Genomic DNA, 26887 nt, shown 5'->3' with positions numbered 1-26887 from the left:
AGAGCCATTTTACCCATTTTGACATTGAGTCAATAATTAAGTCAATGAAAACTAAGGACTCTTATAGATATGATGGAGTGCCTAGGAGAGTATTAAAGTACTGTGCTGCACATGTTAGCGCTTGCTCAGGCATATTTGTAGTTTTTTCCTTTAAGAATGGTCAGTTTCTTGAACTACTAATGTGCTCAGTAGTAAAGCCTCTTTATAAAAAGGGAAGAAAGGGATAATGTAGACAATTTTAGTCCTATTTCTATGCCATCATTGTTTGCTAATGTTATTGAAAAGGCTGTATATATAAGGATAATTGATCATTTTATTTTGCATAATTTGCTATCAGATGTACAGCTCGGTCTTAGAAGTGGTTTAACAACTGAAAATGCTACATTCTCTTTTCTCTGTGAGGTACTGGATGGATTAAACAAAAGGTTTCGAACGCAAGGTATGATCTTTTATTTAACTAAGGCGTTTGATTGTGTTGATCAGAAAATATTGCTCCAGAAGTTGGACCGATATGGAATACGGGGAGTAGCTCACAGTTGATTCACCTCTTATTGTAACAACAGGCAGCAAAAGTCATTATCCTCAGTGTCGAGACTGGCTTTGCTATGGGGTCTGAGTTTGTGGGGAGGGGGGGGGAGGAGTGCCCAAGGGATCAGTGCTGCAACCACTCCTGTTCCTTATTATTTAAATGATATGCCCTCTAGTATTACAGGTGATTCTAAAATATTTCTGTTTTGTGATGATAATTTGTAATAAAGGAAGTTGTGTGCAACATTGACACTGTTCCAAATAGGGCAGTTCATGACATAAGTTCATGGCTTGTAGAAAATTAACTAACGCTAAATCACAGTAAGACTTCGTTTTTACCGTTTCTAACACACAATTCAACAAAACCCGACATTTTAATTTCACAGAATGGGCACGTGATTTCAAACTTCTAGGTATTGAGATAGATAGTAAGCTGTCGTGGAAAGCCCACGTTCAGGATCTTGTTCAAAGACGTAATGCTGCCATTTTTACTATTCGAAAGTTATCTGAAGTAAGTGATAGTTGGACATGAAAAGTAGTCCACTCTTGCTTATTTTCATTCGCTTATGAGGAATAGTATTATACTTTGGGTTAACCCTTCCCATTCTCAAAAGATATTTTTGGCTCAGAAACAGGCGGTTCGGGCAATAAGTGGTGTAAGTTCGACCCCTGTTCATTAGTCTGGGTATTCTGACATTGGCCTCAGAATATATATATATATATATATATATATATATATATATATATATATATATATATGTGTGTGTGTGTGTGTGTGTGTGTGTGTGTGTGTGTGTGTGTTTCTTATTAACAATATCAACTTATTCCCAAGAATTAGCAGCTTTCACTCAGTTAATAATAGACAGAAATCCAATCTGTATTTGGATCGCACTTCCTAGAAACTTGTGCAAAAAGGTGTGCAGTATAATGTTGTATCCATTTTCAATAACCTACCAGAAGAATTCAAAAATCTTAGCAGTAATCCATACACTTTCAAATCGAAACTGAAGAGCTTCCTCACTCCTTCTATTCTGCCGAGGAGTTCCTTTAAAAATTAAGCTGATTCCTGCATTATATTGTTGTTTGAGTTTACATAAACTTATGGCATGTCTCTTTTGTGTTAATAAACATTCTATTTTTTATGTTATTACTTTTATGTTATAATTTCATGTACTGACATGTTCCAAGACCTTGGAGATTTGCTCCTCAATTTGGTTCTACAGAGCTAGATGTGTAAAGTAAAATAAAAATCAGAACCCGAAGTTGGGCCTAATTTACTGTACAGTAACACACATTAGCGTCACTGAAAGTGACAACGTAATTGATAGCAGACAACCTAAAACTCAGTTCCATGTATTTATAAAGCACTCTGACGAACATAAAAAGGCGTTAGTAGATACTGTCGCACGCGTCGACGGCGCACCAATGCAACGACTCTACTCAGGTCCGCAACGAAACGTCTTTTCGTCACTTTTATGACCAAGTGCCACCATCTCAGAAAGTATTCGTTTACGGGCACATGCTTATTGGGCTAGTTATTCTTTTTTTGATAAGTACTTCCACCGATCAAATTATTCCACACTATGCAACACCTGTATACAGGAAAGAGCTTGGTATCCAAGATACTTAAAATTGTGAACAAAACCTGGACATCTCAGAACATTATTTCCGAAGCCTATGTACTTTCATTTTTATTTGGCTTCCAGCTTACAAGGTATCAGACGTAGACATCGGAAGTTTGTATTTATATTCAAATTAGACGTCACTTAAGCATCAAGATGCGTTATTAATCATTGCCAACACGAGAAACGCCTCAGTTGTGTAAAAGTACCCTTAAGGAACGTTTACATATTGAGGTACGGAAAGCTACCATTACAGGTTACGTGAGCAGAGAACAAAACAAAGAAACAGATGTGCGGACGAGCAGTTCTTTCCTGCCGGGGAGTCTACCGGTTTACCTTTAACTGCTTCAAATGGAGACGATATGCAACATTTTAACAATGAAGGTGATATGGGTTAGCGCTGCCTTCATAGGCTCACGGGTTCAGGTGCTTGTCTGCACGTGGCCTTTTGTGAGTAGTTGTGTGTTCGCTCGTAACGAGGTGATATCAGGATGGCTTGCAATTAGTACAAACGCCCCAGATGGCAGCAAATATATGCGGCGGCGTGGTCGGGCGATAGTAGGGAGTTAGGGGAGTTGTTGTCCTTCCGCCTACTTCTATGGTCTGATAACGTGGTAATAGAACCTGAGTGTCTGCCTCTAGTTTCTGCATAACAGGCTGTGCGGTCGCTGGCTCGTCGAGTGAAGTGCAACACGACGCATCCGTCATGCTGGGCAACGACGTGAGTACTCGAACCTTTTTTTCTTACAATTCAGTTATACTTTTTGCATTGGGAATCGCTGTTGTGGCACTTATTATCAGCAAGTGTTAAGGAAAACGCGAAAGAACTCGTCAGCCTAAAATATTCCAAGCTGTTGCAGTTTTTCGCTATTCAAATCGTCTCTACCTCATTGTCCCCGTTCTGGTTCTTGAATCATCTAGAGGAGGGCCGTTCTTGAGTAACTGACAATCGATAATCATGTTCTGAAGAATGTGCAGTAGCGGAAAAGAAACTTTGAGGAGGATCAAAAGCCCTTGGCGTTAATAACACAGCGGGACTTAACCCACTTCTCTGTTGTTCGATAGGCGTGAATGAAGACTCGACTTCGTTACTGCACATGTAAACTGGTAACCGAATCGTGTACTTGCCACAAAACTTCTGCTCTATCAGCAATACAATAGTTGTGGTATCATTATATTCACGGCTGTAATTTTCAGCAACTGTAATATATATTTCTCGGGATAAACTTCAGTCGTCGGTTGCAAAAAAAAATTATTACGCTTTACCGATTTCGACAAATTAATAAGTGGTGCACATATCTGGACTATCATGTCATTATGGAGAAGATACTGACGTCTGCTAAATCAGTACTAAGTTTCAGAAAATGACAGATTACTTTTTTGAACCCGGTAATGAGTAATGAAAATGTGTTTCCAACTGACGACTGAAATTTATTTCGAAAAATTAGTAGAGGTAAGCTGGCCGGGGTGGCCGAGCGGTTCTAGGCGCTACAGTCTGGAACCGCGCGACCGCTACGGTCGCAGGTTCGAATCCTGCCTCGGGCATGGATGTGTGTGATGTCCTTAGGTTAGTTAGGTTTAAGTAGTTCTAAGTTCTAGGGGACTGATGACCTCAGAAGTTAAGTCCCATAGTGCTCAGAGCCATTTGAACCATTTGAGTAGAGGTAACGGGGCCTCTTGACTGTTTCCGTACAGAATGTCCCACATTTACCATAGTAGTCGTTTTCTTGAAAATGTCATGGGATCTTTAGGGAGAATATGTTTTAGAAAGCCTTTAATGCCGAGGGGAATAGTAATTTACTTGAAATGAGATTGACTTTCAAGCAAACGTAATCATGCCACTTCAGAGTCGAAATCGAATATTAAATTTCTATTACTGTCAACTAAACATTTACTTGTCAGAAACTTGTTTGGCACACCAAGACGCTACGGAGCACTAGCCAAACCGGGACGAATGGGATGGGATGACGCAAGATAGTACAGGGCTACTATGAGTTATTCATTCGTTTCCAGAGTTCTGTATTTTCCGAAGTGTTAAATGGACAATATGACTGATGCGTGAATAGAATCTTAAACTCGCCCTCTTCGCACTGTGCCTATCAAGTGGCGTTATAAAATGGGGACAAAGCGGGAAAAGAGTTATTGTATGTTGGAAAATCAGGGCCAGTTCGAGAACATTTTTTCATACAAGAGACTTCTTCGCGCCCCCCTCCCTCCCTTCCAACCCTTTTCTCTCGCACACTTCCACCCGTGCCAGTCTCCGCTGCTAATTGTGATACGCACAGTGCTCAGATCTCGCGCTTTTGTACCCCTACCGCTCCCCTCGGCTTGGGCGCCCCAAGCAGCCCCTACTAATTGCAATTCGTCCTACGTAGAAATCTTAAAGATGTGACACCTCTGGCGCTGTTCTTATCTTGACAAGCCAAGCGGCAACTTGGGTCGCTTGGGCTCTAAATCAGCCCCGCGAATACATTCAGAAGGATTTATGCAAAAGAACCACCATGTAAGCAGAGCGCTGTGCGTTGGAATCAAACAGTTAGGGATACAGGTTCCATTTGTAAACAGAAAAGCACCACTCGATCGTGTGCTAGATGCATGCGTGGAGAGAATGAGGGAAAATTTCTTACGCAGTCCAAAAAGAAATCAACGGCCCGTGCAAGCCACGAACTTTTAATAACGCAGGAAACTGTATGGAAGATTCAGTGTAGGCGTTTACATTTCAAACCGTACCGTTCGCAGTTCGTGCAAAAATTGAAACCGGAAGATTATGGCTGTCGCCTTCGGTTTTGCATCACAATGCAGGAAGCAGTTGAGAATGAACGTTTCGCGTTTGAGCTGATATTCAGCGACGAAGTAGTCTTATATTTGTCTGGAAAGCGTAATCGCCACAGTATGAGAGAGCGGGGCACTGAAAATTCACATTTAATTGTGGCGCATGAACGAGATTCGCTGAAGGTAACGTTTTCTGTGCAGTGTCACAGACGAAGCTGTATGGGCTGTTTTCCTTCTGAGTCTGGTACCTCTTACCTCGATGTGTTGCAGATGTTATTGTTTCGACAAGTGACTGCTAATACGGAGAATTTCATCCTACAAGACGGGGTAGCCACTCATTGGAGCATAGACGTTCGTCGCTACCTAAACAACAAACTTCCGCTTCACTGGATTGGGTGTAGTGGTGAAGATGATATGGCTCTGTTCCCCTGGTCCCTCAAGTCGCTTGGTCTAACGTCGTGCGACCTTTTTCTTTCGGGTTTCATGAAGAACCGTGTTGCAAAAAGCGGAAATCTTGTTTGGCCGTGGCACCTCCCGTAAGGTGTATGAAGCTGGTAGATTTGTTGGTGTTCCACGACGCACTGTCACCGTGTCTACAAGCAGTGTGTAACTCACGTTTCCACGAAATACGACGTCAGAATTGTGGTCTGAAAAAGATCCTGACTGAGAGGGACAGGATACTCGTTTTGCGAATCAAAAAATGGTTGGTTCAAATGGCTCTGAGCACTATGGGACTCAACTCCTAAGCTCATTAGTCCCCTAGAACTTAGAACTAGTTAAACCTAACTAACCTAAGGACATCACAAACATCCATGCCCGAGGCAGGATTCGAACCTGCGACCGTAGCGGTCTTGCGGTTCCAGACTGCAGCGCCTTTAACCGCACGGCCACTTCGGCCGGCTTTGCGAATCAAAATGGCTTATAACCCGACAAGAACTGCTGCAGACAGTGAATGAAGGTCCATCCCACGTGTCAGCGAGGGTACATTGCAGTGGGAACTGCATGCAATGAATGTGATGCGCTAAAGCTATGGTGCTTTCCTCAGTTGGGAGAAGCCGAACTACAGAAAATTATTTGGTAGGAAGAGGGTGGGCCGCCTCACTAGTGTAACTCAGTATGGGACTGATAAACGACGTTGTATCCGACCACAGAGCGTGTTCCGTATGGCCTCCACGTTCACCCGATCTGGAGCCAGACGAATTTTATTTATGGATGTTTATAGAGGATCGTGTGTTTCAGCCTCCGCTAACAGCTGATCTACCCGACTGAAGAACAGGATTGAAGAAGTTGTTGCAACAGTTACTCCACACACGCTCATCAACGTTTAGGACGAACACTCGTATCGTCACAATGTGTGACGTATGACGAATACTGCTCGCATTGAACACTTGTAAGAAAACTGTTTGAGTTTCTCTTTCAATTGATATATTATTTGTAATTGTACGTTGAAAGCAGTAAATTCTTCAACGTCTTAAAACTCCGATATTCATTTTGAAACATCCGTTATAGCGAAGAACCACTGGTAGACTTAGTAGGATTCAACCCAGTTAATAAAAGGAGTGTACTGTAATCGGCAGCGACTGAAAGTAGCATCTTCACCACAATTTACTAAATGGAAATCAATAGGAGTTTCGCAGAAACGTATCTCATTGCAACATTTCTTCGCTTTACGTCATATTTCGTATCTTCGAGTGACTTAGGCGCGAGCGAGAACGTAAATATTTCCTTTAATTCTCCTCATAATAAAGGTTAATTAGCATGAGACATGTATCAAGCGTAGGCAAATTAATGTTTCTGGACCAAGGAACCCACTCGTCACTCTAAGGCGCTGCAGTCATAGACTGTGCGGCTGGTCCCGGCGGAGGTTCGAGTCCTCCCTCGGGCATGGGTGTGTGTGTGTTTGTCCTTAGGATAATTTAGGTTAAGTAGTGTGTAAGCTTAGGGACTGATGACCTTAGCAGTTAAGTCCCATAAGATTTCACACACATTTGAACATTTTTGAACCACCCGTTACGTTCGTACCTCATGGACTGCAATTGTCTTCCAGTAGTAGAAGCATAGCCTAAAATTTCCTACTAATTATGCTGAGTGGAAACACGACTTGCACGATGAGGGCTTTATAACCACATCCCCTTCCATTACACCGCTGCAGCATTTGCAGGTGAATGTACACGCAGCCTGAGTTACGGTATCAGCGGACACTCAAGTTTCCTTCTACCACCAGCAGCTTTCATCGCAAATCAATTTGGACCTCTCATCTCAGTAGATACCCAACTTAAAAGGCAGGCTTTCATGGGACTGATAACTGATGTGGCGCATCGGAATGTATCTTATTTTCAGATGGATTGAGGACAGTGGTCGGCAATGGGAGACGGTAGGGGTGGGCGGGGTTGGGGGGGGGGGGAGGGGATAGACTAGGTTATCAGTGCAAAGTCTGCTTTTATGTTAGTTGCACCTGTAATTAGAACATCCTCACTTGTAACTCCACCAACAGTCAGTACTTTAAGACAAAAGTTATTGGAGTAAATGTCATTCTTGAAGTTTTCCCGGCGTACTGAATATTCAATAAAATTGTGGCAAGAACTCAACATGATCCGGCTGAAATTCCGAAACCTCAGCGAACATAAGAGAATCTATTTTAAAGGCACCGTTGGCTATAAATGAATTCCGTATATTGGTTGTAAATTGTTAGCCACTATGCTAGTGGGACATGCAGTATGACGAACTGAACCTCAACATCGACGGTGATTCCTGACCTATTTTCCATACTGATACTTTCATCAGATTAGCCTCTAAAAAAATTTTGTTGTTGCTCTCTCATTTCTTTTACATTATCGTGTACTTCATCAAGTCAGTTTTTAACCATCCGACTTGCGTTAACTGGTAAACTTGTTTGGAAAACCTGGAATCAGGTACTAAGGCTTATAAAATTGAAAATGAAGCCTCTTACAATACAAAGTGGACAGCAGTTTTGGTAAAGACCTAAAAAGGAATAAAAACGTGTACCCAACACTCCCAAAATAAATCACCGTGTGAGTAATGGAGCGCTGATTTATTCTTGCCGCTGTCGTGTATAATAATCTCAACAACACTCTTATTTATGCCTGAAACGACCTCCAAAATCCAAGACTACAGTAACCCAATTCAAACCGGTCCTAACTGTCTTACAAACAGAAAAGAAACCCGAACAGTTGTCCAAATGACGGCCCGCACTTGTCTGTAACAGTCCCACACATTCTCATAAAAGCAAAGCAGAGCCAACAGGCAATAAACCAGAAATGACTACTGACCTCATACAAACACTTCATTGACACACTCCTTCTGTTAACAAATTTCTGCTGTCGACCCCCTTCCCCTCACAACACACATGCAGTCATACTTACACATACACACACGGACTAAAGACTTTATCTGCTTTAACGACTGTGCCCTCTAGAACTACTAACCTACCATCTAATCCACAATCACATAACGCGGGAGACCGCGCTGACGCTGCCAGTAACGCATAGCTGCTTGCCGGCTGTCACGTACAGTGATATAAACATAGAGCGTACGCCATGCAGTTGTCAAGCGTGATTACAAAAACAGTTTTTATCAGCCCGGTAACATATGCACTGTCATTGCCAGCCGCACGTTGAACGCAAAACGAAACAAAGCAGAAGTGGTTGTTTTCGAAATACGTGAGCGGACAGTTAGTTATATTCAAGCATGTAAAACTCGAAGTTTTCGGCGATTTTACACTCCTGGAAATGGAAAAAAGAACACATTGACACCGGTGTGTCAGACCCACCATACTTGCTCCGGACACTGCGAGAGGGCTGTACAAGCAATGATCACACGCACGGCACAGCGGACACACCAGGAACCGCGGTGTTGGCCGTCGAATGGCGCTAGCTGCGCAGCATTTGTGCACCGCCGCCGTCAGTGTCAGCCAGTTTGCCGTGGCATACGGAGCTCCATCGCAGTCTTTAACACTGGTAGCATGCCGCGACAGCGTGGACGTGAACCGTATGTGCAGTTGACGGACTTTGAGCGAGGGCGTATAGTGGGCATGCGGGAGGCCGGGTGGACGTACCGCCGAATTGCTCAACACGTGGGGCGTGAGGTCTCCACAGTACATCGATGTTGTCGCCAGTGGTCGGCGGAAGGTGCACGTGCCCGTCGACCTGGGACCGGACCGCAGCGACGCACGGATGCACGCCAAGACCGTAGGATCCTACGCAGTGCCGTAGGGGACCGCACCGCCACATCCCAGCAAATTAGGGACACTGTTGCTCCTGGGGTATCGGCGAGGACCATTCGCAACCGTCTCCATGAAGCTGGGCTACGGTCCCGCACACCGTTAGGCCGTCTTCCGCTCACGCCCCAACATCGTGCAGCCCGCCTCCAGTGGTGTCGCGACAGGCGTGAATGGAGGGACAAATGGAGACGTGTCGTCTTCAGCGATGAGAGTCGCTTCTGCCTTGGTGCCAATGATGGTCGTATGCGTGTTTGGCGCCGTGCAGGTGAGCGCCACAATCAGGAATGCATACGACCGAGGCACACAGGGCCAACACCCGGCATCATGGTGTGGGGAGCGATCTCCTACACTGGCCGTACACCACTGGTGATCGTCGAGGGGACACTGAACAGTGCACGGTACATCCAAACCGTCATCGAACCCATCGTTCTACCATTCCTAGACCGGCAAGGGAACTTGCTGTTCCAACAGGACAATGCACGTCCGCATGTATCCCGTGCCACCCAACGTGCTCTAGAAGGTGTAAGTCAACTACCCTGGCCAGCAAGATCTCCGGATCTGTCCCCCATTGAGCATGTTTGGGACTGGATGAAGCGTCGTCTCACGCGGTCTGCACGTCCAGCACGAACGCTGGTCCAACTGAGGCGCCAGGTGGAAATGGCATGGCAAGCCGTTCCACAGGACTACATCCAGCATCTCTACGATCGTCTCCATGGGAGAATAGCAGCCTGCATTGCTGCGAAAGGTGGATATACACTGTACTAGTACCGACATTGTGCATGCTCTGTTGCCTGTGTCTATGTGCCTGTGGTTCTGTCAGTGTGATCATGTGATGTATCTGACCCCAGGAATGTGTCAATAAAGTTTCCCCTTCCTGGGACAATGAATTCACGGTGTTCTTATTTCAATTTCCAGGAGTGTATATAGAAATGAAGATTCTTTCAAAAGTGAAAGTTTTTTTAAGTGTTTTGTGCCTTTCGTCTTGGAATACGCATACAAGGTGAATCACCTAAAATTTGCACCGCAAAGATCGCAGAAATGGAAAGTGCTATTGATGTGCGGTTTTCGCAAAATGGATTGGTAGTCACGGGCTCGTGTTGTTAGTCAAGAGATCGCAGTAAAAATTAAAAAATGTATTTTTTGTACAAACCAAACTTTTTAAAATGGAACAGTGCCTATTGATATAAAGAAACTAAAGACAGGATAAATTACAATGTCAGTTGTGTTTGTCTCAGGGTTCAAGTGTGGGTCGTTTATGAGATATCGTATTTTGACAAGCTCTGATACCCATACTTGTACAATACACGAGGTAGCACACACTAGAGAAAAAACAAGTACACATACTAGTTATGATTTTGGTCAATAACGAGAGAACTGATCATCACAGGTCAGGTTCAAAATAACTTCCATCACGGGCAATACAGGCTTGCAGTCTGGTATGGAACGACTGCTACACACATGTTAGCATTTCAGCGGATATGTCAGGGCAGCCTGCAGTAATATATCGCTGAATATCAGCGGGTGCAGGTGGCATCGAAGGTATCGACCGCTGCATCCAGTCCAACGATTCGGACCCAATTCGCGGAGACCTGATGTAGTACTTCGTGTGCTGTGGACCGGACGGACTCCGACCATCCTGATTTAGGTTTTCCGTGATTTCCCTAAATCACTCCAAGCAAATACCGGGGTGATTCCTCTGAAAGGGCACGGACGACTTCCTTCCCTAATCCGATGACACCGATGACCTCGCTGTCTGGTCTCCTTCCCCAAACAACCCAACCCAACCGGACGGACATCATGTTGGTACCACAGGTTCCTCCTAGTCTGTAAAGAAACGTCTTCTAGCACCCGTGGAAGATGGTCTGTTAGGAGGACATGATACTTGTGCGTGTTCAGTGTTTTGTCCATCAAAAAGGAGCCAATGAGCTGATGTTTCACTATCCCACACCACGCGTTCACACTCCATGGGCACTGAAGTTCCACCTGACGAAGCTAACGGGGATTGTCAACACACCAATAGTGCATGTTTCGGCAGCATACCTGGCCATGATTGGTAAATGTCGCTTCATCACCAAACAAGATACATGATACATCTTGAATATCTTGTCTTAACATAAGTTAACACGATTGTCATAATCGTTTCCCTGCAGCTCTTGATGGAGAGAGATGTGATAGGCATGGAAATCGTGTCGGGGGAGAATGCATAGGACACTTACCTGAATCATGCCACTTCCTCATGCGATTTCACGGGAGCTAAAGTGTGAATAAACAACAACAGCAGGAAGAACATTAATTTTGCCCCCTTCTGAAGTTCACTTGTTTCCTTCTGTTATTTTGTCGAAGTGTTACACTATCACTTTCAAATAATTGTTTGAAGAGGTTGATAAACAACTGCCGAAATCGTTGACGTTTATTGGGATATCTTGCCGCATACACCGTACAAGAACAAACTACATTCTTCCTACACTCTCATTTCCCATCAGCATTGTGCTTTTTGTGCTCTGATAAATCACATCGCCCACTTACAACCTCCTGCATGGACCGTCGCATACTAATTGACTATCAAGTCGCAGTGCACTCAAGGAACACACAAGCACATTGCAAGCAAACATAAAAACATCACACCTAGAAACTTTGCAGTTTGAATGGCACAAACAAATGTTGGTGTGGGAAAGTTTCAAAATGCAATATCTTGTAAACGCATCGGACTAGAATCCACAACAAACACCACTGACATTGTAATTTACCCTAATTTTAGATTTTTAATGTTAATAGACATTGCTCCCTTTAAAAAAGTGTATGTTTGCGCAAATGATACATTTTCTATCTATTATTACACTCTGTTTATTGGCTAACAGTATGAGCTCCTGACTGCCAATCCATTCTATGAAAACCGCACATCAGTAGCACTTTCCATTTCCGCAATATTTGTGGTGTAAATTTTAGGTGATTCACCCTCTGTAAAGGTTCAAACTTAGTATTTATATATGTATGTTTCTTGCTATATTCATATACTGCTGTTCCCCTGAAATTATGGAAACGTAATTAACATAATAGTAATTCCTCTGCTGACTATTAAAATTGCCACATCAGGAAGGATATCAAATAACGAAATTTTACCTATAGTGCACATACAGTATGGGTATGTGGTTACCTACCTTTCTGACTCCATCATACCTGATTGTAATTTAGGCATTGGTAGCTCCTCTCTCCAATTCACCACATCATGGTCATCAGCATTATTGCCTAACTAGAGTTTACAATGAATAAGAATTTCCTTTGTACGTTTTTACTTTTAAAATAAGAATAGATTGCCGATACTTAGTTTTTGCACGTGTTTTTTTTTTAACCACAAAGTAATGAGTAAATTAGACAGTTGGTGCTACTTATTTCTAACAACCTTTTTTATTTTTATGATGAAGCAGTAATTTTCAGTGTGTTCAGAGTGCTACCTACAGCTCCTCAGGAAAGAAAGCTTACTATCCACCTGTAAGGTAGACACAAAACATATTTCCCCAGCACCAATCCTGTTTTCAGCAATACTTGCTTCAGGCGCAACCTTTACCCCCATTTAAAATGAACAAAGTTAAAAAATTGGTACTGTAATTACTCTTCGTAAATCATTTGACTGTTCGACACTTTATTCTGAATTGGCAGAGATTGGAAGGCTTCAGGCTGCCAGAGCTTCATGCACTCCCACTGCCACTAATATTAATAATATTATTATTATAGTAATAATATACCGAGGTGACAAAAGTGATGAGATAGCGATATGCACACACAAAGATGGCGGTAGTATTGCAGTGCATTGGTGGAACTGTCATTTGCAAACAAGTGATTCACGTTAAAGGTTTCCGAGGTGATTATGGCGGCTCAGCGGGGATTAACAGATTTTGAACATGGAATGGCAGTTGGAGCTACACACATAAGACACTCCATTTCAGAAATCGTTTACGGATTCAATATTCCGAAATCCACAGTGTCACGAGTGTGCCGAGAATACCAAATTTCGGGCATTACCTGACACCATGGGAAACGCTGCGGCCGTCGGCCTTCACTCAACGAGCGAGAGCAGTGGCGTTTGCATAGAGTTGTCAGTGCTGACAGAAAAACAACACTGCGTGAAACAACGGCAGAAATCAATGTGGAACGTACGACGAATGTATCCGTTAGAAGAGCACGGCGAAATTTGGCGTTTATGGGCAGGCGAGCGACGCAAGTGCCTTTGCAAATACCACATCACCTCCAGTGGTTCTCCTGGGCACGGTATCATATCAGACAGACCCTAGACAACTGGCAAACCATGGCCTACTCAGATGAGTCCTGATTTCAGTTGCCAAGAGCTATTAGTGGGGTTTGAGTGTGGCACAGACTCCACGAAGTCATGGACCCAAGGTGTCAACAAGGCAGTACGCAAGCTGGTGGTGTCCCGATAATGGTGTGTGCTGTGTTTATATGGAATGGACAGGGTCGTCTGGTCCAACTGAACCCGTCATGATTATGTTTGCCTACTTGGAGACCATTTGCAGCCATCTGTGGACTTCATGTTCCCAAACAAACGACTGAATTTTTATGGATGACAATGTACCATGTCATGGAGCCACAATTGTTCGTAATTGGTTTGAAGAACATTCTGGACAGTTCCAGTGAATGATTTGTCCACCCAGATTGCCCGACATGAACTCAATCGAATATTTATGGGACACAATCGAGAGGTCATTTCGTGCATAAAATATTGTAGTGTTTCGCAATTATGGACGGCTATAGAGGCATATGTCTCACTATTTCTGAAGTGGACTGCGTCTGGGCTGGGCTGGGCAAAAGGAGGTCCGACACGATATTAAGACGTATCTCATGACTTTCGTCACCTCAGTATAATAAGACTGTGTGGCCCCTGAGCAGTGTAGGAGCCATTGTATAGTACTGATGTGCTGTCAATTGGTTCGCTTATATCTGTGAAGTGAATATGGAAAGAATTTCTGGCCCATTGCGGAAACTATCTACAACTCGAAGAAGGTATCATAATCTGCTATTTAAGCATGTGTCTCAGTTTCATTCTGATGGATGTACGTAGAAACTATAAAGTATGCATATAGTGAGTGGACTGAAGATAATGACATGCATACATTCGTCTCACAAGCTCTAGCTTCTCCACATTTCAACACACAATTAGAGTATAAAAAATGTGATTATTGGTGTGGTAACTTATGTGATCAGTACTACCGACTTACAAAATAGTAATCTTTAAAAAATAATTTAGTTTCCTGAGCAAAACAAATTCAAACTCGTTGTTACTCATCAGCAACTTTCATTTTACCCCTTGGTGGATACTTACCTCCAGGTGGGGAAACTCTGTTCCACATTAACAATAAGAGAATATGGCTTGAATTTTAATTTTCGCACTGGACTGTAAAGTTTTTAGTTTCAAAAGAACTATCCTGTTTTATGAGAGTATATTCACTCTGCGACAAGAAAAAGATGCACCGCGAAGGAATTAACTGAATGGGACAGAAATAGGCAGTTGTGATGTACATGTACAAAGAAACAAATCATTACAATTTCAGAAAAATTCTATGATTTATTCAAGAGAAAGACCTTCAGAAACTGAGCAAGTCAGTAACACGTTGGGCCACCTCTGGCTCTTATGCGAGTAGTTATTCGGCTTGGCACTGATTGTTAGAGGTGTTGGATGCCCTCCTGATGGATAACGCGCCAAATTCTCTCCAATGGAATAAAGAAAACAAAAAAATTTCAAAAAATATTTGATAAATATCATAATGCATTAAGTAATTTTGATATAGAAGAACTAGCTAAACAATTGATACTTCCTGGCAGATAAAAACTGTGTGGCAGATCGATACTCGACCTAAGGACCTTTGGCTTTCATGGGCAAGTGCTCAACCATCTGTTGTGTCCCATATAACTTCACAGAGCAGTGTACAGGCACAGGTAATGAGTTCGAGTCTCGGTCTGACACACAGTTTTAATCTTCCAGGAAGTTTCATATCATCGCACAATCTGCTGCAGAGTGAAAATGTCATTCTGAAACCAAACAATCAAAAATAAAAGACTTTCATTGTGTATTCATGACTGACAAATTAGTAAATAAACCATCAAAAATTGAATGTGGTATACAAATTTACATACATCTGATACTCATTGGATTTGTTATCATACAAATAAGGATAAAATATTTGTTTTTGATTCATTGTTGGTAATATACCAGAAAATTAGATAACTATTTAGGAAAAAATGAACTATATTAAAAAACAGAAAGAATACAAAATTTTGATGAAGTAATATGTGGTCATTTATGTTTATTTCTTTTATAATTGATATGTGGGAATTATAATTTTAATGATATTTTAGATTTAATAAATGGACATTTTTGGAAAGAAGATACATCCAACTGAACATACTAAACAATCAGTTAATACACTTACATTCGTATTTAAAAAAATATCATCAAATGACTTCAATCATCAATAGATCCAATGATAAGTAATGCAGTTTAACAATTTCAAAAAGAATGTAATGCTATTTTTAAAGTAACTAAGGGTCATATTGCTTTTAAAAATAGAAGACTTGCTAATTTAAATGATCCAAGTGATGGAAAAGATGTAGTAAACTGACAATACTTAGAAAAAGAACCTGTTACAAAGCATTTTAACACAGTTCAATAATTACATTACAAAAGAACATTATAACAAGATTGTTTTACATTTAAAGCAAAGAAACGGCATTATCAATATTATCTAGGAAGAACAAAAGAATAAAATAATCGAAATGCAAAGTAATATCCTTAATACATTAACTATAATTAATTCACTAGAAAGTAAATTTATAATATTAGTATCATAAATTAATAAATGCTTACATAAGAAAGAAGGTGTAGAATTCGAAATTATGCAAGAAATATAATTGTTAGATTAATTTAAAATTTACGAAATTCTTTAATCTATTTAAATTTTTGTATATATAAATGTAAAATCACGGTTCACATTTAATTCTTAAAGACGATCATATTTATTGTTTATAGGGTAAAAAGTTTACAGAAACACATAATCCACATAGATTAACTACTAAAAATGGAAGACAATTTGTAAATGTAAAAAGAGCATATTCATTAAAAAAATTGTAAATGTTGAAGGTTTAAATGATATTCGTGAAAATATATTTAATGGACTACACAAACCAATTAAAAAATTTTAAAAGAGGAAACATTGTTTTTTTAGTAAAGATGATTTATGGCAAGCTGATCTAGTTGAAATGAATTCAGGGAATTAAAAAGGAATTTCAAAAGTATACTAAGGTTATAAATAATTTTGACAAAAACTGATGATTTTTCAAAATATGCATCTGCTGTTCTTATTAAAGATAAAAAAGCTAAAAATACAGATGATTTAAAAAAAATTATAGTCAGAAACCCAAATAATTTACAAATTGATGGTGGTAAAGGATACTATAACAAATAATTCAAAGAACTAGTGAAGAAACATAACATTAATCATTACTCAAGTTTTTCAGAATTAAAAGCATCAGTTGTTGAACGATTTAACACAACATGTAAAGAAAAAATTTGGAAAAAAATTTGCTTTACAAAGAAATTATAAATGGTTAAATTCAGTTAAAAATCTAATTGATGAATACAATAACACAAAACATTCTATAATAAAATGAAACCAATAGAAATTACTCACAAAAATTAAAAAATAACTAGCTTTTATTTAATTGAAAATGGTAGATTTAAAACAGGGGATAATCACAAAATTAGTAAACCTAAAGGTTTTCTTGAAAAAGAATATACAACTAATTGGTTAACAGAAATATTTTATATTATCCAAATGCACATAAAGCAAAAGATATAAAAGGAAATTTGTATTATCAAGAACTAAAGAAAACTAAATATCCAGATGTATACATAGTTGAAAAAGTATTAAGAAAGAATGGTAATCACATTTATGTTATATGGTTAGGTATTGATAATTCACATAACAGTTGCATAAATAAAGATAAGGTAATTTTATAAAGAGTTAGTTTACTGTTTAGTTTAACAACCAATTAGTTATCAAAGAATTACTTTTTCTATTAGTTAAATAATGAATTCGTTTTTCAACAAACCGTTTTTAAAAGAATAAGTTTAACAAGTATCAAACATTTCCATAATATTTTAGATTTGAACATCTTTTGACTTAATTATTACATCTTTTACATTAATACATTTACATTCATTTTAATTCGATCTCTTTTTATTTTAATTATTCAATGTCTGTAGCTACTGAATACAAATATATTTTTGTTTTATTTGATATGTGTAAAATGTTTCCATTTATACACAACAATTTTTTGAAGAAAATTTTTAAAGTTTTATATTAAAAATTCTATTAATTTTGTATAGAAGTAATTTTATTAAATTTTTATAGAAAAAATTTTATTATATGTTAAATAACTAATAATGACCATATGATAATTTATCTATTTTATTTCACAATTCATATCTTTTATTATCATGCAGACATAGTGCTTTTTTGTTTACATGAATTGCATATATTTCATGATTTCACTGTATTGTTCTGTACTGTTAAACAAACAATCTTTGCAATCTTCGAAATTTATTTTTTATTTAACAACACATTTCTTAATTCCTTTAGATTTTTTCTTTATAAGCACACATTGTTATTCTTATACCACAAAACTCTTAAATTACTACTCCATTACATTCATCTTTCATTTTTCCAACAATTTTCTAGTTTACGTGTGGAATATTATATATACTATCTGTTGGATAGTCACTTGTTTCAAAACATTCAACCATGATTTACATCTTCGTAGAAATCTTCAGTTTTAATATTGTAAATGTAACTGTCTGTATCTTGATAAAATAATTCAATATATTCTCCACATTTAGGTTTCATAACTCTATAGCGAAAATCATATATTAATTCCTCAAATATATCAAGAATACTTTATCCAACATTAAGAGGTTTATCAAATATACCTTCAATTATATACATATGAATAGCAGCAATTTTTCATTAAATATAGTTCTACATTTAAAGTTCGGTTTAGCTAAAAGTTTATCACATACTTTACTGTTTGAAATTAATTTTATATATTGTCTGCTTCTTATACTCTTCATGGTTTTTCCAAATACAGATTTAATCATTAATTTATAGAAATCTTTTGCGAAATTATTTGTAGCTTTTGTTCCTAACATTATATTTAAATAATTGAGATTCTTCAAATTTTTCCAACAATCCATATTATCACGTTGACAAACGCCTTTTCCTATTATTAAATAAATTAATTATGGTTAAAAATTATATTTAATATTTTTTAATTAATTTTTCGTTATATTTATTGAAAGTTTGTCAAGTGAAGAAGCTGTAAATGCAAATGTACCAACAAATCTCATTTATAAATATTTTGTATGTTTACCAAAACTAATGTGTATATTTTCATTGTTTGGTATTAGTTCTATTTATTTTTATCATAACCAAGCTCTTTTACAAAAAAATGTAAATTATAACCTGATAAATTATATACATAAACAGGGACATAATAAGATTGTTGTAGTTTGAAATTACAATTATTGCACAATGGAGCAATATATTTTCCAGGTAGATGATCATGATGACGAACTTTTTTATTACTATTTGTATAATTATATTTGCACAATGAACAAAATTTAGAAATATTGTGTAATTTGTTTTCTTTAAACGTAAGTGGCATCAATTTTTCAGTTTCAGAATAAATTTTTCCAAATTTCTTCACCTTCTTGTTTTAGACATTCAATAATTTTGTTATGACAATTCGATCCTATATAAACAATTAGACGTCTATAATTTTCATATATGTATTTTATGTTGTAACAAATTCACTTGGTTCATGTTTTTGATATTTCATTGTATATGGTTTTTTTGGATTTGATTCAAATTGTCAATATTTAAAAGTAAACTTTCTAAATCAGCATAAATAACAAATGGAACTTTTTGTGTATATTGATAATGTTTAATATATACACATGTTCCATTATTTGGCATTTCAACTTTTAATGGTTTTTTAGTTAAAAAATTTGGTGTATGATTATCTAACTTTTCTTTTCTATTGAAATGTAGTAAACATAATTCAAAAATAAATTTTACTAGGTTATTTGACTTGATACAAGTCTAGATAATTTTTTTATGTAACAATAATGTGAATTACCATGTTTCTAGAAACAAAGTATATGTACATGTTTCTCCTTTTCTACATTTTGTAATTTTTAATGGATGCATTTGATATTCTTCATCATCAAATGAATAAACATTGATAGATACATTAATTATATGTTCTATTTTTGGAATACGATCAACAACTACAGGAATTTCAATATTTTAAGGTTTTTCTTAATCAAGATATATTTTTTTATTCTTTCAGCATTTTTATCTACAGGAAACAAAGCTGATTTTATGGACCATAGAAAACACTTTTATTCATTTTTTACATGAAGACATGCTTTTTTATTTTTATTGTTATCTGGTGATTCAATGTAAGATGATCCATTTAGTGGAATGTATTTATTAACTGCTAGTTGCACACCAATAATTCTATTTAATGTGCATACTGATCCTTGTGCTTGAAAGTTAGATATTTTTTAAAAAAATGTCTCTTTTACCTTGTTGAAATTTTTCACTAAAATCTTTTTCTGTTTACTTTCTTGTTTCTTGAAGTTTTTCATTTATGTAATTTGTTTGTATTTTATATTCACAATATAAATTAAAATTTATCTTTAAACCATTATGTACATTCAACCAGTCTTCAACAATTTTAAAAATTAATGTTTTTACTGCAGTTGCAAAATAATTAGGATGAAGTATATCTATACTATTTTCCAAATTTGTGCTTTGTAATCCGTTTTCAAATGCTTTTTCAACTAAGTAATCTTTAATTGTATTTCTATCTCTTGGTTTCGGTTTAACAAATATATTTGTAGGAAATGGAAATATTCTTTTTAACGGTTTTCTAATTTACTTAGGAAAACATCATCAGTACTATAATATGGTAACTTTTTGCAAAGATTTTTCACTTATTTCAGGTGCATAAATTTAACAACATTTGTATAATTTTACTTCATTCGGATGTATATTTCTTACAATATTTGGTAACTGTTTCAAAAAATTATCACTTACTTCAGATGTACAATTTCTAAAAGTGTTTGTATTATTTTCACTTACTTCTGGTATATAATTTCTAACAATATATGTATGATTTTAATAATAATTGCATGATTTCTAATAATAAATCTAATTAAAGAAGTTTTACATCAATTTGAACATTCTCATAAATTACTTGATGCACAAAATTCCACTGAATGACTATTATTGAATAGATGGATAAGAATTATTATTAAATATATAATTATTAAAAAAGAGAATTAGTTTATTATTTAGCTTAACAATCAATTAAGTTTTAAAAAATTAGCTTTTTAAAATTATTAGTCATTATGTAGACTAACAATCAATTAGGTTTTTAATTTATTAAATTGATCATAAAGGATTATTACTTAATAAATTTTAAATCATTAAGTTAAAGCTTTCTTATTCTTAGTATATTTTAAAGTATGCTTCTTACATTTATTATTATCTTTATCTTTGTGTGAAGGATTCATACAATAACACTTTAAATCTTTGATCTCTTGACAACTTTTACATTCCTTTGTAGATGAATACGTTTCTTAAGTTACAACTTCTTCGTTATTTATTGTAGATGTAGATTTTTCTTCATTATTCATTGTTAATAATTTTTTGAATGTTCTTCACCTGGATTTGGTCGTAAATGTTCCTTAAAATAATTAGCGACACTTTTTCCACATACACAAGGAATTCGAATTTTATTGTAATTTTTTACATGATATTTATTTATACATAGCCTACATATAGTTCTATAACCATCTTTTGTGTATTTTTGTAAAGTAAAATTATCAATTGATTTCTCATTATTACAATATTTACAAAATTTAGATTTCACAGAAGTCTCTTGTTGAACTGGCTTCATTTATGTATAAAAAATGTATTAGATTTGTGAAAAAGTATATTTTTATAATTTTTACAATTTAAATATTTAATTAATCATAATCATAATAATATGCTGGTTCACCGCAACGTACATCTTCACATTGATCATCAAATATTGCATAAATATCAATTATTTCAATTTTTTCTGGTACTTTATTTTTGATAATAGTTCTACAAAATGGACAGTTTTCTTTTTCCTTTTATCAATGCTTTTTTATGAAAAATATGTTTGCAGCTTGTTTTAACAAATTGATTATTATTTTCATTACTTAAACAAATAGGACAAACAGTATTTTAAGATGGCTCAATTAGTTCATAAGTTTCTTTTGGTTTATTTTGCATTTCATTTAGGATCTTCATTTATAAGAAATAATTGTTATTAGATATAAAAAATAACAATTTTCAATGAATCATTTAGTTATAATTCAAAATTACAATTTTTTAAACATTTGTTGAATATAAACTACTATTTTTATTTTTGTAAAACTAATCTAATAGAAATTTTTTCTATATAAATGAAAACTACTTTAATCAAGAAGCTCAACAATGTAAATATTTCTAAAGAAATTAAAAAAGTAAGTGAGCTAGTGATAAATGTTTTATATAATATTTTTAACTGTGAATATTTAAATACTAGATATGTGGAACAACTTTGTGTGGAACTCAATAACGATTTTAAAGTAATTTTACCAAACAGATTTTCTTGATGATTTTGATTTTGAAATAAATAAATGACAAATGAAATTGAAATATACAGGAATGAAGAAACGTAATAGTAGAAATAATAAATTTCATGACTTAGAATTCACAATGTAAAATTTTAATGTACTTTCGTTTTAACTAATATATTTTATTGTCTTACAATCACATTTAAGTTTTTTATAATTTAGTTTTGTTAACTAATACATTTTAATTATTTACTTACATCAACAATGTGATCTTTAAAATAATGTACTTTATTAACTAATACATTTTAATTAATTTACTTACACTCACAATGCAAAATTTTTAAAAATAACTTACTTTCATTAACTAATTTATTTTATTTTTTTACTTAGGTTGACAATGTAAAATTTTTATAATTTACCTTTGTTAGTTTATACATTTTAATTAATTTACTTACATTCACTATGTGATTTCTTAAAATAATTTACTTTTGTGAACTAATACATATTATTATCTTACAATATTATTGTAAATTAAATAATTAAGTTAAAAATCAGTTGTTTATTATAATTAATTGAGTTATTGTAAATGTATTTAGTTAATGTTTTAAAATCGGTTAAGTTAATTAAATATACTGAATATTTAAAAAATCAGTTAAGTTACTTATAAAATACAGGATTTTTTTTAATATCGAGCTATTGAGCTAGAACTGGTAAAATTATTGTACTACAGGTGTCGAAAAATTTTTTTTCAAAAACTTTTATACTTTGATAGCTGATCTCTATAGATTTTTACTAGCTGAAACAAAATATAGCATTAATTTTTTTGCATCATACATAGTTTTCGAGCAATGTGCTTTTTACTATATAGTATAAAAATCCTATGACCATACAGTACACAGGGAAATCAATGAAATGCTTTGTTACACCATAAGCATGGTTTGTATTTACACTAAGCTACTTAAAACAATGATATGTATTAATAGAGGTTTCAGTTGTCAGCTGGAATTAGTTCATATCTTCTGTCTCTTTTTTCATTGACGCTTCTTGTGTAGCTTTTTCTATGATGAGTCGCTTGCTGAACTTGGTGAAGTTACCAGCAGTAGCCCCCCATCATGTTGGTGTTCCAGCCTTGGTAGCGTTTTTCCATCACTTTAATGTCCTAGTCAAAACCTGTCTTTGCTCCTCACTAACATCTCCATATTGTCTGGGAAGTATTCAAGGTGACTGTTCAGAAAGCGAACTTCCAGGCTCACTAAACATCCTAAAGTTTTAAACATATTCTGGGTCTTTTTCATGTCCTAAGAATTTTGTAACGACCTGCTTGACTGATACCCATGCTTTTTTGTCATTTAAGGTCATTGTGGATTGAAAGTTAACATCAAACATCAGGTTTCTAATGTCAGATCCAACAAATACATCTTCTTTTAGTTTAGCTTCTGAAAGGTGTGGAAACTTTTGGCAGAGATACTTAAAACATGGTCTATCTTTAGGCAAAGCCTTTACAAACTGTTTCACTAGTCCTAACTTAGAGGAGGTAGGAGTACGTTTTTGGATATATAAGGTTCTTGTGTAGAATGTTCTTCTTGCCAGGTTTTAAAGACTCCCTCACAGTTCAGTTCTTCCTGCACCAATGTTGATCCCTAGCCCTACTGTACCATTCACACAAGAAACATGGAAATTTGGTAGTCACTTTGCTGACCAAGGAGCATGAATGTTACTTTTAGATCGCCACATATCATCCTACCATGAGCAGAATAGCCTATTTTATTTAGCACTATTTCTAGGTTTTTGTAGCTTTCTTTCATATGTACAGAATGTCCATCAGGTATAGATGCATTCATGTTACCATTGTGTAATAAAGCAGCCTTTAAACTAGTTTTGGATGAATCAATAAATATCCTCCAGTGTTCCTTTTTGTATTCAATACCAAATTCAGTCATCAGACCGGGAAAGTCTGAGCAGGACACAAAATCACCTTCTTGTTGAAAAAACTTGGAAAACTGCTACTCTCTCTCTTTCTACAGATGTATATGCTGGTTTCAACTGACTATAAGTTCTATTCTTTTTATCTAGAGCCAAGCAATTCAGTTTATCTTTTGTTAAGCCCAGATCAATAACCAAATCGTTAAGCTCAGTCTCAGTAAACAATTTTGGCTTTAGACTTTCTGTATTACAATGGAATTCATCATCGTCTGGTTCATCTAAATCACAATGTACATTAGAAAATACTTTTGTTGGAATAGAATTTAAATCATCTGGTGGTCCAGGAACTGGCAAGTCTACACTATGCCCTACTGGTCACACGGAAGGTTAGGGTAGCTTATTACCTTCTTGTTTTTCGAATTATGACCAGTAATATCAACACTGCAAAAGTAGCAATCATCATAATGATTTCTTGGCTCCTTCCATATCACAGGAACAGCATATCTAAAGACTTTTTTCTCCTTTTTGGACCATTGTCTCAGATCTTCAGCACACACATAACATACCTTATGTGGCGCCAAAGATTTATCTTGATCTCTTAGTTTAGATCCTGCTCTGGTCGCAGGTTCGAATCCTGCCTCGGGTATGGATGTGTGTGATGTCCTAAGGTTAGTTAGGTTTAACTAGTTCTAAGTCTAGGGGACTGATGACCTCATATGTTAAGTCCCATAGTGCTTAGAGCCATTTGAGCCAAGTTTAGATCCAAAGTATGATAAATAAACCTTTTACACAAAGTCTAATGTTTCTTTGGAGATTTTAATCACAAATTCACCACAAATATAACATGTACAGGAAATGGGAAAGTGAGGTTAGGTGGACAGTAAACAAAACACCATCTGTTAACACACAAATAGAATCGACCTTTTTTCGCCAGTAAATGTTTTTCAGCAGTCATCTACATTCATTACATCTCCTTTTTAAATTATTTTAACTATATAAAAGCTATTAAAATATTTAAAAACCGGTTAAATTAATACATTTAACTGTGAAATGTGAAGAAATGGTGGGTGTTACTGTTTTTGAAGTATCATATTTGGATTTCCTACCCAAAAACATAAGAAAAAGGTATATTCAGCAAAGAAGTTTTTCCATAGTTGGCCTGTGCAGTTGAAATTCTAATCATTTACATACCCACCGATGCTTTGCACGTGCACAAAGTTTCACATACAGATGGCCATACGATATGGTTCTTAACTTCTTTTGTCTGGCAAAGCAAATTTGGAGCCTGTCATGATACAGCTCCTTGTGGAATCTGGCAGCTTTGTATCTCAGTGTTAGCAACCTTTTTCAGATAATTTTGAGAAGTGCTAACATTAAAACTTGTAAGTCATGCTACTATTCTTTCAAGATCTTTTGAACATCGTCCAAAAGAGTGTACCATCCCACTTGAAACACTTGCGCGCGAGGCAGCCTCCCTTCAAGGAATCCAGAACTCAGCGCTGCATAGACACTCAGAGCGAGTGTCGATACAGCGCCATTAAAAATTAATACAGTCCTAAACATCTGAGTTGATACCACAGAATTAAATCTCCCCTTTTGTAGGCTAATATTGTTTGTTAAATACCTCGTTTCAACATTTTAAACTGTTTACGAAATAAAAGAGTTGTTACGTTTCGCATGACTTAGTCTGCACCTGTATCACTATCATCAGATAGTTGACATACATTGCAGGGTAAATGTCGCCTACAAATTACTCCACGCAATTAAATCTGTAGTACTCGTTTCCATGTTGCTCTTGCACGTTTCTGGACATCACCTTTTATTGGCTAGAACGAATTTCCACTCTGCAGTGGAGAGTACGCCGATCTGACAATTCCTGGCAAATTAAAACAGTGTGCCTGACCGAAACTAAAATCTGGGAACTTTGTCATTCGCGGGAAGATGCTCTGCTGATTGCGCTATCCAGGCACAAGCTATCCAGGTTGCGGCTAAGCTATGTCTCTGCAATATCTCTCTTTCTTCCAGGAGTGATAGTCCTGCAAGGTATGTAGGAGACCTTCTGTGATGTTTGGAAGACAGGAGGAGACATACTGGAGGGAGTGGAGCCGTGATGGACGGTCGAGAGTATGACACCGTGATCGATGTCCTTGGCAGCAGGCTCGTAGCATCAGGAGAGCCTTACCTTCTAGAACTTTCTGCTGTCTCCCACTTTTTCCGCTGGACAGAGCATTACCGTGTGTGAGGCAGTAGTGGATCAGACTCGTTCGAGTGAACTTATAATGAAACAGCTGCTGTGAATCTGAAATACAAGACAGTTCCGAATACGGCTCTCTTTCAGCAACCATACGCAAATCTCAGAGGAGAATCGACACAGCCAATCGGTTGTAAATAACTGACCTAGGTTTCGATATAACATTTAAGTGACTGCATAAACTTTAAGTGAAATGAAACACAAAATTTCAGGCTATAGCCCACGTCACGTAGGCTGGCGTTTCTGCGCATAGATACAGAGAGATAGGAAAGCTTCGAGGGGATGAGGTCTGTACATGCATGGCAGATGCTGGGTCCACTGCAGCCTTAGTCCGCAAGATGTCAGAGGCGAGAATAGTTGGCAGCTCTGTGAAGACGTCAGGTACAATTGTCTAACTACAAGGTCATTGAAACTGCTTGCAGTAATTGTCACTTACTGCGCTTTGAACTGTATTATGAGCAAAAATGTAATGCACAACAAAATTAACTTTAAACACAAATCAGAATCATTATATTTGCTTGACAACTGCTTCCATTCAAAGGAATTTTTTTAAAAAATGTGTATAATGTGTTCATGCCGGCGCTTTTGACTGTAGTTACGAGTAATCACTGTACATAAAAAAGAATTATCGGTAGAAAAGACTAACGCAAAAGACTATAGAAAAAATGGTCCGTATTTTGTCATATTTTTCGCTATCAACGGGCATTATGAGTGTAAACTAATTATTTCGACATTACAGTGAGCGATCGCATTTAAATTCCATTGAACAAGCGAACAATTAATCATTTTTGCGAATAACTCGAGGGATTGCTGACCGATAACGTAGA

At 36.6% G+C, this 26887-nt stretch overlaps 1 protein-coding gene across 1 annotated transcript in view; it reads left to right on the top strand.

Moving 5' to 3' along the window:
- Positions 1 to 2735: 2735 nt before the first annotated feature.
- LOC124788685 (solute carrier family 22 member 7-like) overlaps positions 2736 to 26887 on the top strand; it is a 122918-nt gene continuing 98766 nt past the window's right edge. Inside the window, exon 1 of the mRNA XM_047255967.1 lies at positions 2736 to 2871. Within this exon, the coding sequence (XP_047111923.1) occupies positions 2857 to 2871 (15 nt within the window). The 5' untranslated portion in view covers positions 2736 to 2856. The remainder of the gene's footprint in view (positions 2872 to 26887) is intronic.

This window comes from Schistocerca piceifrons, chromosome 3 (assembly GCF_021461385.2).
Source record: "Schistocerca piceifrons isolate TAMUIC-IGC-003096 chromosome 3, iqSchPice1.1, whole genome shotgun sequence".
NCBI classification, from domain to species: Eukaryota; Metazoa; Arthropoda; class Insecta; order Orthoptera; family Acrididae; genus Schistocerca; species Schistocerca piceifrons.
Note: the sequence above shows the minus strand (reverse complement) of the source record. Positions and strands in the feature narration are given on the sequence as shown.